This window comes from Callorhinchus milii, unplaced genomic scaffold (assembly GCF_018977255.1).
Source record: "Callorhinchus milii isolate IMCB2004 unplaced genomic scaffold, IMCB_Cmil_1.0 Scaffold9, whole genome shotgun sequence".
Classification (NCBI taxonomy): Eukaryota; Metazoa; Chordata; class Chondrichthyes; order Chimaeriformes; family Callorhinchidae; genus Callorhinchus; species Callorhinchus milii.
In genome coordinates this window covers 7,181,608-7,198,540 of record NW_024704750.1, presented here as the reverse complement: position 1 = coordinate 7,198,540, position 16,933 = coordinate 7,181,608, and the positions used below count along the sequence as shown (strand labels likewise).

General features: G+C 39.7%; 1 protein-coding gene across 2 annotated transcripts in view; it reads left to right on the top strand.

Annotated features, from left to right (window-relative positions):
• Positions 1-7,643: 7,643 nt before the first annotated feature.
• map4k5 (mitogen-activated protein kinase kinase kinase kinase 5) overlaps positions 7,644-16,933 on the top strand; it is a 40,598-nt gene continuing 31,308 nt past the window's right edge. For both annotated transcript variants that reach the window (XM_007888203.2, XM_007888204.2), the window contains exons 1-2: positions 7,644-7,924; positions 15,826-15,883. In XM_007888203.2, coding sequence (XP_007886394.1) covers positions 7,802-7,924; positions 15,826-15,883 — 181 coding nt within the window. In that variant the 5' untranslated portion in view covers positions 7,644-7,801. The remainder of the gene's footprint in view (positions 7,925-15,825; positions 15,884-16,933) is intronic.

Genomic DNA, 16,933 nt, shown 5'->3' with positions numbered 1-16,933 from the left:
CCTCAAAGGGCACGAATTGATGGTGAGTTGTTTTTGGAGGGTGGAGAAAAAAGAGCATCATCTGCCAACAGGTACATTACAGCGCTTCCTCACCCAACTGTCTTCCTTTGTTAAATCCCGTGTCTTTGAATGACAGATTGTGGGGATGTGTTCATCAGCGGAGGGAGAGTTAGAAAGTGAAATGCAGTGTGTGTATTTATGCACATATATATATATATTATATATATTAGATATATACACAGTACATGATTTTAGTATTCATTATGACACAGCTAAGGATTTCTGAAATCAATCTGCAAATCATTACCGCCAATAAATAATGTCTTTAAAAATCTGTTACCATTAGAAAACTTCTGCGATTTTAATTAAAATGAAACATCTACAGTACAGCTTTTGTTGGGTGGTGGGTTTTTTTTGGGTGGAGGGAGGGAGGGAGGGCGGGGTGGGGGGGGGGTCTTATTTAATAGTATTCTTTTCATATGTCATTTCTCCCCCTTTTTAGGTATCTTATTACCAGATTTCACTAATGGCTTCATCCTGGATCTTGGACTTGGTTTTTCCCTTTTTTTTCTCCACACAAAATGATGCTTTCGTCACCCATTGGCTCGTTTGCCGTGGACCATCTATAAAGATGTTTGCACAGGAATTTATATTGTTTAATGAGCATGTTTTCAGGTGTTGGGCTCTCTTTGCTTTGAAAATTTACAGAAATGCAGGCAGCGGAGTACAGTATCTGTGCTGCAGTTGTAGGAAGCAAAACTGTGTTGGCATCAGGTTTCTCTCTGCATTACCTGATTGATGTGGTAGATGACAGGATGAAATGTAAGTCATCAGACTGAGAATTTGGGGAACGTGGTCTGCACACCATCTCATTGTATTTTAATGAATGCCAACCCTCCTTTCAGTAACAGTCTTTGTTTCCTGGTGCCAAATCTCTGCCCTTGGCCTTCCCACTCAGAGCTTTACTGTTAGATGTTATAAAACTGTTCTATCCTTTATATGCATTCAGACATTTTATTACTACATTCAGCAGCTTTCACTGGCAGTATAGAATGCTTTGTATATATCTTTAGTTCTTTTAGGCCAGCCATTTTGAAGTGCCTTTGTGAAGTTATTTTTGTGTTATCCTTTCCTTTTTTATAAATTGTTGGATTTATTTAAGCAATAATTTTGAAGTAAAATGTAACATCGATTTGTGTAAGTATTTTTATTTCGCTTACAAAATGCGCAATCAGTTCACTTTGCAATATATTCCGTGAAGCCCTTTGAGACGTCTCAAAGGCATGATTGGGCGCTATATCAAATGCAAGGATTATTATTATTTTTGTGTTTCATACATCAAGAATCTCAAAGCAGCTTACAGTTATTATTGTCACGGGAAGTGACTTTTTATAAGTTAGCGTAAGTGTCATCTAATTTCCATCAGCTGGCTTAGTTGAATATTAGCAATAAATTGCTATGTTAAAAATAGAAACTACTATGCTTAACAGTTCAGGTGTAAATATTTGCCCTGTGTGTGTCATTTAGGTCAATTGATAGTACTCTTACCTATAAGTCAAAAGGTTGTGGATTCAAGCCCCATACGAGGCCTTAAGCTCTAGTTCAAACAATATAAACCACTGTCCTCCAGTACAGACAGTTAATCCTGTATTCCGAATAAAGTAGTGACTGGTCAGAGTGGAAAATACAATAGAAAGAAATTACCACCCATGATCTGGAATAATTGAAAATCTCTCGATCTTGAATGCAATTTTATTAAAATAATATCCATCTGGAGTCCTGTAGCTCAGTAGCTTGCCTCGTAAGCGAGAGACCTGGGTTTGATTCTGAGCCAGGCGAAATGTTGGGCAAGTTAATTCATTATACTGTATATTCTGTGAAGTGCTTTGAGACGACTCAAAAAGTTGATAAGGTGCTATATCAAATGCAAGGATTATTATCCATTATATTATTGGCTGCAACATACAGTATTGATCACATTGAGTTGAATTGGAGGGTTTTTACAGCAGCCAGCTGCCAAAGGTTAATAATCAAATGTAATTTTGTATTGTATTGTACACAGGTAAGGAAAAGAGAGCTATGATAAGGCAGTAACCTGCAATGACATGAGGTATGCAGGTCGCTTTGTTCAATGTTATTGTTCAGGAAATAAGGCAGATAAGATACCAGCACCAAGTTCAACCTGTGCTACATGAAAGTGGTGATTTTCCTTCCAATTATAACAGGGTTTGCAGAAAAAGGCAGAGGAATAAGACTTAACAAATAGCTTTTAAATAGAGCTTGCATCTGCAGAATGGACCAAATGGCCCTCTGTGCTGAAAAGATATATGAATCTATTCAATACATGCTCAAGGTTTCAGGTACATTTTTCAGTCAAGGTCTTAAATGAATGAACAGAAGCACCATACTAGTTGTATTTCACCAAAATCTATTATGGGTTTACCAACCCAAAAATACTTATTAGAGTTGGATCTTGGAAAATTCAGTCTATGTCTGTTGGAGATGGGAGAGGAAATCCAGTGACAGGTTTCAGAAAATGGCTACACAATATTTATTTATGGAATGCATAAACTTAGGAATGGATTTACAGTCTTTTCTTATTATTCACAAAGAACAAAGAAATGCTCAGTATTTGTATGATTAACAAATCTGCTTTATAATTTTTTGCTTCCCTTTTGTTGATGGTGGTTAATTTAGTTGTCTTGTTGAGGATAAGCTGTATGTATCCATTCACTCCCTGGCACCTCCCTACCTCTCCGACCCACTCACTTCCCAATCCACCACTCAACTCCTCTGCTCGACTGGCACTGGCATCCTGCTCATCCCTCACACCCTCCGCTCCAACATCGGAGGTCGTGCTTTCAGACACTGGTCCAAAACTCTCCCTCAATCCCTCCACCTTGCCCCCCCTCTCTCTTTCAAGTCCCGCCTGAAAACTTTCCTCTTCGACCATGCTTAAGGCCACCTCCCCTCCACCCCCTGACTCGGAGTCAGGCTCCGCCACTGTTAAGTGCTCTGAGATGCTACCCTGCATGGAGAGCGTTATATAAGTGCAAGTTGTTGTTGTATCATTATGGCGAATTGCTATTATATGTCCTAACTTTGTCCATGTGGACATATCCACTTTTAAAAGGCATTGCCCCCCATTTGTAACTATTATTTTTATATGGAATATAGAGTAAAATGCCCAGAAGAAATTAGGAGACCTAATGAACCCAAAAATGAGTTATCCAAAGTACAGTATCTCGAAAGTACAAGTACTCAAATAGCCGGGATATTGAGTGGGTAACTCGTTACGTGAGTTTCAGTGTATTGTAGAAATGCAACAATGTTATACTCTACTTGTATATACAGTATTATGTTTTGTTATGCATTTATTTATTTAGCACTTGCAAGCAAACAGATATTTGGACTCAAATACAAACTTTATAAAACAAAACATTGACTTCTGTCCCCATTTACCTATAAATAATCTCAGGCATTGATTTTTTTCAATACATTTTGTGATCCATCGCTCATGTTCCAAATAAAATTAAGTTAAATAATTGCAGAACACCTCACATTTTTATAAGTTTTAAAAATATAGGTTCAACCGCGCCCTGATGATTCAGTCGGTAAATTATGTAGCATTGAGCAAACAGACCAGTAAAGTTCCTGATCTGCTGGTTCCTGATTAGTGCTGAGTTAGCTGATTGAATCAGTACAACAATTTGGCTCAGCATACTTGGGACAGGGAGCAGTAGAAAAACAAGTTGCAAATGCACATGTGTAGATAGAATATGAATTTGTCTCTACTGTAAAATTTTACCCCAGCATAACTCTTCAGAGTTGGGTTTAGGGAAGAAATTTGGAGATCAAATAGTAGTAGTTAATCATATCATATGCTATATGTTTTTCACTTAATAAATCTATCCAATCAAACTTCCTTAATTCCTATGTCATTTTTGTTTCCTCCAGAATGTTAGATTGCAGATTGCCCAATCCCATACATATGCACGCATGCACACAAAGACTTGGTCTAGCAACAGATGGGACACATGTTGAAACAGCAAGTTATCATGTTTATTAGACCCTTCCTAAGCAAGGAAACTGAAAAAGCTTCTCTCTTAATGTGGCATAAACAAGAATACTGTAAAACAGACTGAAGATGTATATCAAGCATGCATTCATACTTAATTTCAATAAATGTCAGATGTCTTAGAGGAATTAAGATAGCAATTCCATTGTATAAAATTTGAGAGAAAAGTTCACATGGTGTCATTTCCTCCTCTACAAGGAGGAGGAAGGCATATTCCAGTACAAAGATATGTTTTAGACTTGCCTGAGGAAGTTCTTCCAAAGGATATGTAGCTGGCCAACCACCAACAAAGTATTAGCATTTCATTTGGAATACAATAATCTGTGATGGAAGACAAACAATTATTATTCAGGCAACTAAAGTGCATGTAGGGTATTCTTCAAAACTTAAAATAGAGGTGTACAATATAGTACCAACAGACTGAATTAAAATGGTGTTAAGATATAATGTTTGTGAAATGCAGCATGAATATGCAGAATTGTTCGAGTTAAGGTAAAGAAGTTTGGTTGTGCAGTTTATCAGTGTAGTGTTATGGGTCTAACATAGCAATTGTTTAGAGTTCACAGGCTGGTGGATAACTGAGATTGCTTGAAACTAATTGAAACAGTATGACTCTTGCTTTGTAGTTTATAACACCAGAGTAGAACAAAGTTCCTATATTTCAGTTTTGTGTTATTTTCCCTGGTCATGTCTTCTTTGTGAATTTTACACCAATTAAAATACACCACATGTTTGATTGTGAGCTCAGATGCCAAATTGTTGGACTCTTTATGAATGTTGTATCGAGATTTTTTTTCTATCAGTGAGACATACTGTATGTTTTCCAAGGTAATGATGCTTTCCCCTTGACCTTCATCTTAAAAAAAACACTGAACGTTTGCCATCAGGGTCTTTCAAAATCCAATGGTGACTAATGTTAACATCCTTCTGGTTGTATTTCCGTTTAAAACATGTTTGGGTTAAGCAGTGAGTGCAGATGACTTTTAAACAAAAACAGGTTTTTGAAAAACAAATCGACAGAAACCGATGGAACAAAAGCAAAGTGTATTAAGTCACAATTACAGGTAATGCTTTTAAATCGGTGTGTGTTTTTTGAGACACAGTCGAACCCAAGTGCATTGGTGTGGTCACAGGTTGAATCCTTTCCAGTAGTTTTGTTTTTGTGATGTGGTGAACAACTTCATTCCCTTCGAAGAGATACACCAGTCTAACGCATTATCTTTCGCAGTGCCTCGTTTACAGTGGTAGGAATGAGAGATTTTTTAATGAACAGAAGGGTTCACAGGATGGCGACACTTATGGATGCAATGTTCCAGACATCACCAACGAAATTGGCCAAATGTCATAGAAGAAAACGAACATCTATAAATCATGAAAGAATCACCCGAGAGTGAAATCGGTCTCTGTGCTGCCGGGGAGTCGCACGATTTGATCCCCCACAACCTCTCAAAAAAAAAGTTTTTTTTTAAAAAAAAGAAAACAAACACAGATTTTTTTTTGTGTGTAACTCTTTGTGTCAACAAAGCAATTGCAATTGCAAAAAGCCAACAGCTGGAAAACGTAACAATCAGGTTAACGTGGGTATTAAACACACACACACACACACACAGATACACACACACATTGTTGAGAAGGATGGCAATAACAACAAGGAGGGGAGGAGAAAGGAGGGGAGGAGGTGGAGAGGGAGGAAGAAACACCCCCTGACAAAAAAAAATGACCGAAAAATCAACCCTGGTGTGAGCTGGTGTGAGGCAGCCCTGAGTGTGAATACGAGACCAGGGAGGGAATGAAAGAGAGAGATAAAGAAAGAGAGATAAAGAAAGAGAGAGCAGGGAGAGAGAAATAGAGAGAGGAGAGAGATACAGAGAGAGATAGAGAGCAAGGAGAGAGATAAAGAGAGAGAGAGAGCAGGGAGAGAGAGCCCTGTGTGTGAGTGTGTGAGAGAGACAGATAGAACAGGGTGTGTGTGTGTGAGAGAAAGACAGAGCACAGGGTGTGTGTATGAGAGACAGAGAGAGCACTGTATGTGTGAGATAGACAGACAAGAGAGCACAGGGTGTGTGTGTGTGAGAGACAGACAGACAGAGAACAGGGTGTGTGTGTGAGACAGACAGAGAGCACAGTGTGTGTGTGTGAGAGAGACAGACAGCACAGGGTGTGTGTGTGTGAGACAGTCAGAGAGAGCACAGGGTGTGTGTGTGAGACAGACAGAGAGAGCAGTGTGTGTGTGTGTGTGAGACAGACAGACAGCACTATGCGTGTGAGACAGACAGAGAGCACAGTGTGTGTGTGAGAGACAGACAGAGAGCACAGGGTGTGTGTGAGAGAGACAGACAGACAGACAGAGAGCACAGGGTGTGTGTGAGAGACAGACAGACAGAGAGCACTGTGTGTGTGAAAGACAGACAGACAGCACAGTGTGTGTGTGAGACAGAGCGCACAGTGTGTGTGTGTGAGACAGACAGAGAGCACAGTGTGTGTGTGACAGACAGAGAGCACAGTGTTTGAGAGACAGAGAGCATAGTGTGTGTGTGAGAGACAGACGGACAGAGAGCACAGTGTGTGTGAGACAGACAGACAGAGAGCACAGTGTGTGTGTGAGAGACAGACAGACAGAGAGCACAGTGTGTGTGAGAGACAGACAGACAGAGAGCACAGTGTGTGTGTGTGAGACAGACAGAGAGCAGTGTGTGTGTGTGTGTGAGACAGACAGAGAGCAGTGTGTGTGTGTGTGAGAGACAGACAGAGAGCACAGTGTGTGTGTGAGAGACAGACAGACAGAGAGCACAGTGTGTGTGTGACAGACAGACAGACAGAGAGCACAGTGTGTGTGTGAGAGACAGACAGACAGAGAGCACAGTGTGTGTGTGTGAGAGACAGACAGACAGAGAGCACAGTGTGTGTGTGAGAGACAGACAGACAGACAGAGAGCACAGTGTGTGTGTGAGAGACAGACAGACAGAGAGAGCACAGTGTGTGTGTGTGTGTGAGGGACAGACAGACAGAGAGCACAGTGTGTGTGTGTGAGAGACAGACAGACAGACAGAGAGCACAGTGTGTGTGTGTGTGAGAGACAGACAGACAGACAGAGAGCACAGTGTGTGTGTGTGAGAGACAGACAGACAGAGAGAGAGAGAGCACAGGGTGTGTCTTGGCCGCTGTTTGCAGGAGGGGTTGGACGCGGTGCAGCAGCAGCTGCCGCCGCTCGCGCCTGTGTCCTGTTGCCGCTCGAGACGGGGAGAGGAGGAGCGGCTTTGCGCGCGCGCGCGGGGGCCACGTTTGGAGGCCGCGCGTGGTTCAGCGCCTCTCAGTTGTAAATACAGTCCGAGGCCGTGATTTGATTTGGATTCGACTCGACTCGACTCAGAGAGAGAGAGAGAGAGAGAAAAAAAGAAAAGAAAAGAAAGAGGGAAGTAAAGACAGGACAGTCACACGGCTCTGGTACAGAAGGGAACAGCGGCCTCCACTTTCACCTCACGCTCCCCCCCCCCACCCCCTAAACCCCCCCCTCCTAACCCCGCCCTCCCCCTCCCTCCCGCCCTCCCCTCGACACGGCGACGGGCTGAGGGGGGCAGTCGGGAGGGAGCCGGAGGCCGCTCAGTCGGTCGACTCACTCACTCACACTCGCTCGGCTCTCAGCGCGCGCGGTACCGAGGCCCGTGGCGCCGGGGAGAGAGAGGGGGAGAGAGAGAAAGAGGGAGAGAGAGGGGAGAGGGGGGGATGAACCCCTCGGGCCGCGGCACCGGCACCGCCAGCGGCGGGGAGATCCAGCGGAAGAACCCGCAGCAGGACTTCGAGCTGATCCAACGGGTCGGCAGCGGCACTTACGGAGATGTCTACAAGGTGAGAGAGGGGGGGGAGTGGAGGGGGGGGAGGTCGGGGTTTCAGTCTCTTCTCTCCCCCCCAATGTTTTCTTTTTTGAAAAAAAAAGTTGTTTGTCAATGGGAATGATTTTTGTTGATGTGTCCGGTGGGGGTTCGCGCCTCGGAGCCCCCGGGGGGGGTTCGTGCCCCCGGGACCGGCGGCGGCGGCGGCGGCTTCTGTTTGTTTCGGAGCAAAAAAAGGCACTTGAACTCGCGACGTTTCCCCAAACTTACTGCGTGTGTGAGCCCGAGGGCTGACACCGCGCTCAGCACTGCGGCTGTAACGGGGGCACATATATATACACACACATATATATATGTGTATATATCTGTGTGTGTGTATATATATGTGTGTGTATGTGCATATATATGTATGTGTATATATATGTGTGTATGTGTATATATATGTGTGTGTATGTGTATATATATGTGTGTGTATATGTATGTGTGTGTATGTATATATATGTGTGTATGTGTATATATATGTGTGTATGTGTATATATATGTGTGTGTATGTGTGTATATATGTGTGTGTATATGTGTGTGTGTGTGTATATGTATATATATATGTGTGTGTGTGTGTTTCAGTTAATATGTCGAATTGGATTTTTATTGTTTTTTTAAAAAAGATACTCTTTTTTTAAAAACCTACAAACCTAATTTGACACTTCTTTCTCGCACCCTCTTCACCCCCCCCCCCCCCCCCCCCTCACTCACTCACTCACTCACTCACTCACTCACTCACCCTCTGGACAAACTTGCTTTGTGAGAAAGGGTTGTGTTGAGTGTGTGTGTGAGTGAGTGTGTATGTGTGTGTGAGTCCCTTCTGTCACTGGTTATCTCCTTCTGCGAGTTACTCGGACACTTTGTTTTGAAAGACAAAACAAAAAACGCCCATCTTTGCAAACTTGCGGTCCAGCTGAAGAATATTTTTGTTTTTCTTCGGTGAGAGTCACCATATTTTTTGAATGGTGCTCCCCAACCCAAAAAAAAATAAAATGTGAACGAACATGCAATAGGTTTCATGCATTTGCAAATTGGCACATGCTTGAAACCATTTACTGGAAGGAAAAAATACAGTATTTAAATTATTATTTCAGTAGAGTATTGAACCGGTGGCGGACAGCCTATATGATAAGAGATTAAACCTGTGTGGTTATTTATCCCTGAACTGCTTTTTTTTAAAAAAAAACTTGGCGAGTTGTTCGCATTATCTTGCACGCTGAAAGATTGCTTCTGTGCTTGCACAAGAACAGCTTTAAGTGTTTAACATTGACGTTGCAAGCGTTAATCAATTACAGCACGATATAAACGTCGTGACAGACTGATAATTTAAAGTAGCTTCTTGTTTATCTCCCCCCTCCATGGTTTAAATTAGTTCACTTGGTTGTTACAATAACTTGATGCTATTCAACTCGGAGACTTGAATTTTTTTTTAATGTGGGTTAAAGAAAAGTCCATTATTTAGTGTTCCAGTTCAGGCTGGAAGAAATGGAGTGGAGGAGGGAAGTCAGCTGGCTTTTTTTTAAATGTATGGTAGGGGTGGGGGGGCGGTGGGGAATATTAAAAAGCCAGGTGCTTCCCTAGAGGGAAGAGGGAAAGGAAAGCAAAGTGGACCATATTACAGACTGTGGTTAGTTACCAGAGTGTGAAACACCTGCCTTTACTCTTGATTTTGCAAAGCAAAGAAACTCCGTATATTATTGTAGTGTTGATTTTGTCCTTACTGTCTAATTGTAATTGGTGAATGCTCCACAACAAATGTTGAGATAGATGTCTGGGCCACACCGCCTCTTAACGTACTTGACTGTTCTTTCTAAAAGTCCATGGTTAACAGATCTTATTTTTGTAATGCTAAAAAGCTTATCATGGGGTTTGAGCAGCACAGAGTACTAGGCCATGAATTCTTCATCTCCATGATGCCGTTAACGTCTGGTGCAGAGATTGTTTTCTCTGTAGAATTAAACCAACTGTTCTTGCACATCATCAGGCAGCATTACCTGTCACGCTTTCATCCGGTAATAATAAAGTGACTACAAAAAAAACTGCGGTGTTACTGTTTCAGAAAAGTGTGTAAGCAATTTGACATTTTTTTGATCACTTGGGAGTAATTTGGAAAATAGTCATTGTTCCCCTTTTTTATATTCCTGCTCCTCCTGTTAGTATATCTAATGATTTCTAAGTATCAGTAAAATAAACTTAATTTACATACCTGGATTTTAACCGCCTGCATGTCCCTTTTGAATATCACAAGAGTCTTTCTTGAAGACTTTTTTTGTCTTTGAAAAAAAATTAAGTTTATGTAACGAATGTTTGCAAAATGTAAAGCCAATCCTAGATGAAGAAATTGGTTGCCACCTGCAAAGCATGTTTAGGACACTCCAGATAGTTGGGAGGAGGTAAATATGTCAGTCAAATCGGTAAATTGCTGATGACTCATATTTCATTTGCATTGTGTCAGATTTGTGCAAAGTCATAATTCAACAAGGAAAACTGAAGAGCTCAAAGCAGTCTTACTGGTATAATGGTCTGAGGATTGAAGTCCATGACAGCTGTGAGATGCAGTTGGGCAATGAGGGTGGAGATGTAGTTATGCAGTTTCAGTGTGGGAAGAATAATTTTGTTTTTTTATCACTGTGATAAGCTTGTGATCCAACAAATGTCACATGAGTTGAAAATCGTTTTCACCTATGCTAGGTGAAAGTGAAGTAGAGTTAGACCTTTGCGATAAATACTAAAATGAGATAGCCTTGTTGACACTATGCTAGCACACAAGTGTATTGCACAAAGTGTTCAGAAATGATTTTTGTAAATGATAAGATGCCTAACTCATCTGGGTTGTTTAAGAGAGGAAACATAAACTACTTAACCATTTGCAGTGGAAATATTGTCACTTTCACTCCTTCAGCAAATGTTCGGAGAGCTATTTGTAGAGGTCTGGATGTTATTTTTGCTTGATCACCATCTTCGGAAGTTGCTATTATTATCAACCTGTCTTGCACTGGATAGTTTACCATGTAAATTAGAATATTCATGCTAATTTGGCTTTTTGGGTGGAGTGGAAGAACAGTAATAATTCCTCCCACACCCCCACTGAAATATTTACCTGCTATAAATGCATCCAGCAAAATGCGTGCAAATCATTTAGAACACCATTATGATTCATAATACCTCAGGGCTAATAGAAATGTAAATGTTGGGTAAAACTCTCTTGATATGCGTTAATTGTTTTTTTAATTTTTAGGTGTGCTTCACCACACCCAGTGTCTATTATCTCAGTGCAGCGGCATCAAAAATTTCACTGCACTTGTCTTAATGGATTCCATATTATTACTTGCTTTAGAATAGCCTATATCATGACCAATAATTGATAAAAAGTATAATTAGATTTTTTTCGCCATCAATTATGTTTGAAAGGACTATTGGTATCATACCAAAATAAACACCTGTTTTAGTGTATTGTAACTACAGTAATGAGCACAATGTTTTCTGACCTAGTTCATGTCACTGGAAAATGCAACTTGTTTGTCGTTAATCTATGTAATTATTTTATCTGTATTCCTTATATTCCGCTTAGACATTTACTAATATGTTTATAGGAAACTGCTGTATGTCATTTTGTGTTCCAGAGTTACATTACACTTTTTCTACTAGTCATGATGCGTGTACCATAATTGAATTAAAGATGTGAATTCACGTAGAATTTTGGTAATGGGAATATATAATTTGTGACCACTAAAACAATTACATTATTAATGCTAATAATGTAGTATTATTCTATAATACTACATATAGAAGCTGATAGACCTTAAGAGAGAAGTCTACAGGAATCCAGTCAAACTGCATGAATAGTCTACATTGTAAACTGATGGTTTGCAAAATCATGAACAAGGTTTGAGCCAAGATTTAGTAATGCACTTTTAGTATTTATTTCTTCAGGGCAAAATTACTGATCTTTGTAAATTGTTGGTAAGCATCATTTTGCTTATCTTGCCTTATCTTACTGCATATGTATACAATACTGTAAAAAAATAAACGGCTGTTAGTAAACATTGTATCTTTTTCTTGGAAATCATGGTGTTGAAGTTTTATGCACTCCAACACCATCTCAGAATTTGTCAACGATAAGTAGTTAGTTAGTATTCCATGTTATGGCATTCGGTGAGCTGTTAGGCTAGCTACTGGAGCAGTTTACGTGCTTTAGGTTAGTATTATTTCCTTAATTTCTGTGTTGCAGATCACAAACATTTTGGTGTTTGTGCTCAACTTGTTTCCAATGTAGCTCACGTCTAGTTTCTGCATTCCTGTTTATACTTTGAATGAATGAGGAAAAATAATTGCACATAACTGTTTCGAAAGCAATAATTTTCTGGCCTGGTTTTGTTGGAGCTGTTCTTCAGTTTCTCTGCAGGTTATACTTGTGGCTCTATTGTAGCCACCGATTAAGAACTAAGCATATTTCTCAGACTGAGATCACAATTGAACTTACAACAAAGTTTCTAATAAATAGTGTTTTCTGTCACTCTAATACTACATATAGAAGCAAACTAAAACAGTGACCCAATAATAAATTTATGCATGGCGATCAGAAGAAAGATTATTCAAATTTGAAGAGTGTCAAATATTGTATACAACTTTGGAAAACCTAATTGAGTGTTTCTGTTGAACAACTCATTAAATTGCATATAACTTGTAGATTTTTAAAGTACTTCATAATCATTAAATTTTCAATGGATTGGTCTGATTTCAGATAAAATGGAAGGTGTTTTTGATCACTCCAGGTTGCCAACTACACATTTATTGTTAGGTCATTCTGTATTACACACCACCTTTGCCTTTTCAGTACTGCTGTAAAGGGTATACAATGGAATATATAAGATGTGAGGAATTCTACTGTGGAGTTTTAAGTTTATTATTCCACTTTGTGTGTCCAGCAAGTGTTTTCAGTAGCAATTACAACTCTGTATTGTGATCATCCATCTATGTCCCTGGTATTTTAATGAATTCAGCATACATCTTGTACAGTGATGTGTTGTCCGGCAGTGTTTAACTCAATAAGGACTTTGTTAACGGCGTATTGTACTTTAGGGAAGAGTGTCATTGTTTGAGAAGAATGCATAGAACAGCAATTGTTTTCTTGCAGAATGGTCCTGTCTTCAATGAATGGAGTTTGGAGTGAAATCAATTAAGCTTCTTTAAAAACAGATCTCTCACCCAAGGCCGCTCAGTTGTATTATTATTTATTATTTTGATAATAATAATGGAAACAGCCTAACCAAATCATGATACCTTTTTTATATGAAAAATGGTTTGGCCATTTCTTAGCTGTATTCTGTGGGTCCTTTGTCTAGACTTGCAGAACAGTACAAGTGAGGAATATATATTGGTAGCCACATTGTCCTCTGAATGTAAGAATAATTATATTAAAATAGAGCCGAATAGGCAACAATCAGCAATAGTTAAAGAAACTTATTTCTAACCATCTATCGAAACAATAGACACTATTGGACTTGTGGAGTCCTGTAGCTCAGTGGTGAGAGGATTCGCCTCGCAAGCCCGAGACCTGGGTTCAATTCTCGGCTGGGCAAAATGTTGGGCAAGTTAATTTAATTTACAGTATATTCTGTGAAGCTCTTCAAGGCGTCTCAAAGAGATGATGATATGCTATATGAAATGCAAGCATTATTATATATTATTGGCTGCTACATTCAGTATTGATCGCACTAAGTTGAACGGGAGGGTTTTTACAACAGCCGACTGGGAAAGATCAATAATCCTGTGTTTTGCTTTTCTGAATATCTGCATGATATTGTGGCTTATATACTGAGAGTTTAGAAAATGTTTGGAACTTAACTTGCACTTTGCCGAGCCTTAGCCAAGTATTAGAAGATTCTTTGGATCTGGATATTTTAAGTGATAGGAATCTGTCCAGAAAACTGGTGTCCAATATATACACAGTTTTGAAGCTCATGTTTTAGAGATATTCTACAATTAATAAGTTTTGATATCTGTTTTTCACTGGCCATCAATTGGTCAAAAAATTAGTTTTGCCTAAAAATGTTGGATCTGTTTTCTTACTGTTAATCAAGGCTTGATTACGGGAACTCCCTCATCATCGGCGTTCCCAACTCTTCCCTTCACAAGCTGCAGATCATCCAAAACTGCGGCTCGTGTACTCTCATGCACCAGGCTCCGTGACCCCATCACTCCCACCCTCGCCCGACTCCACTGGCTCCCCATCCCCCAGAGGATCGAGTTCAAGAGTTAGAAATAAGTTTTTTCATCCTCACCTTTAAGGCCATCCTTGCCCTTGCCCCCTCCTACCTCTCTGACCTGCTAACTCCCTATCAATCTGTCCGCTCCCTCCGTTCATTGGGCTCCGGTCTGCTCCATGTCTCCCGCCCGACCCGCCCTACCATCGGTGGCCGGGCTTTCAGCCTCCCTGCCCCCACACTCTGGAACTCCATCCCACGGTCCCTTCGCCTCGCTTCCTCCCTTGCCTCCTTCAAGGCCGGTCTCAAGACCCTCCTCTTCGACCGTGCCTTTGGTCTACCTCCCACCTCTCTGCCTTCTCTCCCCTACACCACCCCTCCCCCATGTTCGGGCCCCGACACCTGACTGTTCAGCACTTTGGGATGTCCTCCCGACGTGAAGGGCGCTCGATAAATGTAATTTTGTTGTTGTTGTTATTAACAGCCTCCACCCCCTCTCCCTGTAGATTTCATGCCAAAATTAGTTCGAAGAAAGTTTAGCTTTCTGTTGAAGGTCAAAACCTAAATATTACCATGCACCGATTACTCTTTGCATTTCCTGATAATGACATACTGTATAAGAGTTGTGTTTTACAATGTTTACATTATTTTTAAAAAAGTCAATTCATTATAATAGTCGCTTCTCATTACAGCAATAAATTGCTTTTCAGAATGTTTCAACTTTATAGTTCTTTATCAAATGGAAGGTTTATTATTATTACATCTGTTGTGTTGCAACCTGTTAAAAAAAAACTGGGAAATGTTTAGTGCACTCAAATGTAGCTGGGTGGATATACAGTAGTCAGTAGACTATTTCAACTGAGAATGATTGGTTTAAACTGAGCAGTTTCTTTCACCTACTCTTTTTTTGCCTTTGGAGTTTTAGTTGAGGCACAGTCTCTGTGTAAGCAAAGCTATTAAAAGATTTTGCATAAAAATGTAAGAACAAAGTTAGATAAGTTTATATTTTCTGCTACTCTGTAGTTTTTTAAACTGCTGCAAGAAAATATTGCATGAGGTAACATTTTACATTTTGGCTGAATTAACTGATAAAATTGCACTTTAAGGATTAAGGGAATATGTTGATTTCTCTGTGCACATTCTGTACTGATATAGAACACAAAGTTAGGGTCAAACATGAGGAACAGCTGGAATAATTTATCACAAATGGCTTCAAAGTCAAAGAAGTTCCACCATGGGTACATTTTTCATGTTAATATACAGGAGGATATCTACAGCAAATAGCCATTATTTCTACTGGCATTTATGTGCAGGTGATGGTATCTGTTCCAACAGAAAAGACATTCAGGTTTCTTCATAGCAATTTGAAAAGCTTTTTTCATTAGATGAATTTCTTAGGACCATTTGAATGTCCAATGAAATTGTAAGTTATATGCAGCAAAAGTTTTCAGTTGCACAATGCTTAGCAGGTTTGCTGTTAATGTGCATAATAGCCACGATTGCTTATTTATTAACACATTTGACTGTTAATGGATTTGACAATCTAAAATGCAGTTATGGAATGTAGAACGTAATCTTGTTTGAAATATTTCTATATTGGCAACTGATCTACAATGACTATACTGAGGAAAATATTAAAATTTTTAAAACCCTCAATTTTCTATTACAGGCAAGGAACCTACAGACAGGAGAGCTGGCTGCAGTTAAAATTATCAAACTGGAAGCAGGTAAGTCATAATTATGGCAAAAATAGGCATCCTTCAAGCAAATGTTTTGTAGGTTAGGTCAGAAGCATAATTTCTTTATCAAAGTGGTTTTAAAATAATTTGCCTGTACAGCTTAATTTGTATATGACAACTTTGACAAACTATGTAAAACTTATGAGGATAATGTATTTTGAAGATACATACTGCAGATGAGCTTTTTGTACCATGAAAAGAATTGCCTGAAAAATTCCAAGGTTTCAATGATTTTATCTTCTATAAAAACATAAGCCTCTTCTAAAGTTATATCGTACAATCTCTTATGGGGAGATTGTTTTCTTGCGTTTTACTAAGCTATACTGAGATCTCCCTGGTATGATTTCTTTGATAGAGAAATGTGTTCTTGGACATTGTGCTTCCTATCATTTTTGACTACAAGATTGTAGCAAAATCTTCATTGGATCTGTTGTGTTGATATAAACAGCTACTCTGTATTTTGTAATTTCAAGTAAATCATATATAATGGTGTCAAAGGACACAAGTAATTTTTAATATAAGCAGAAACTTGAATGGTGAAATGAAGTCATGTGTAATTTGGCCTCAATACAGGTTGATGAGCATTCTTAAGGAATGCTTCTCTCTCTCTTCCTTCTCCTCTTCCCCAATGCAAAGCAATAATTATACTAAATACTGTATTATAAGAATACACTGTGGACAAAAGGGTGGAGATGATTTGCCTAGTTATTGGTTCAGTTTACAGGTTAGTACTTGTTTGGTAGTGTAGATAAAACAACAGGGAAGGATGTCCTGGAGATTAGGCACTTACATGAGGTGCCAAAGCCATTTGATACTGAAAGTTTCCACACAGTTAAAATCTTCCCTCAGAGAAAAAGAATTATGGCATCTTGTCCCAACCAGGTTCAGTTGACAATTTAGCCTTTCAACATCAAGGTAATGTCAGGGGCTTCCATTGATTTTTTTTATTCTTTCCAACAAGAATCTACAGGATGAAGTTCTTCAAACCAGTTCCATTAGGAAGCAGCAATATCAGCAGTTAGTTCACTCTTAGCAGGA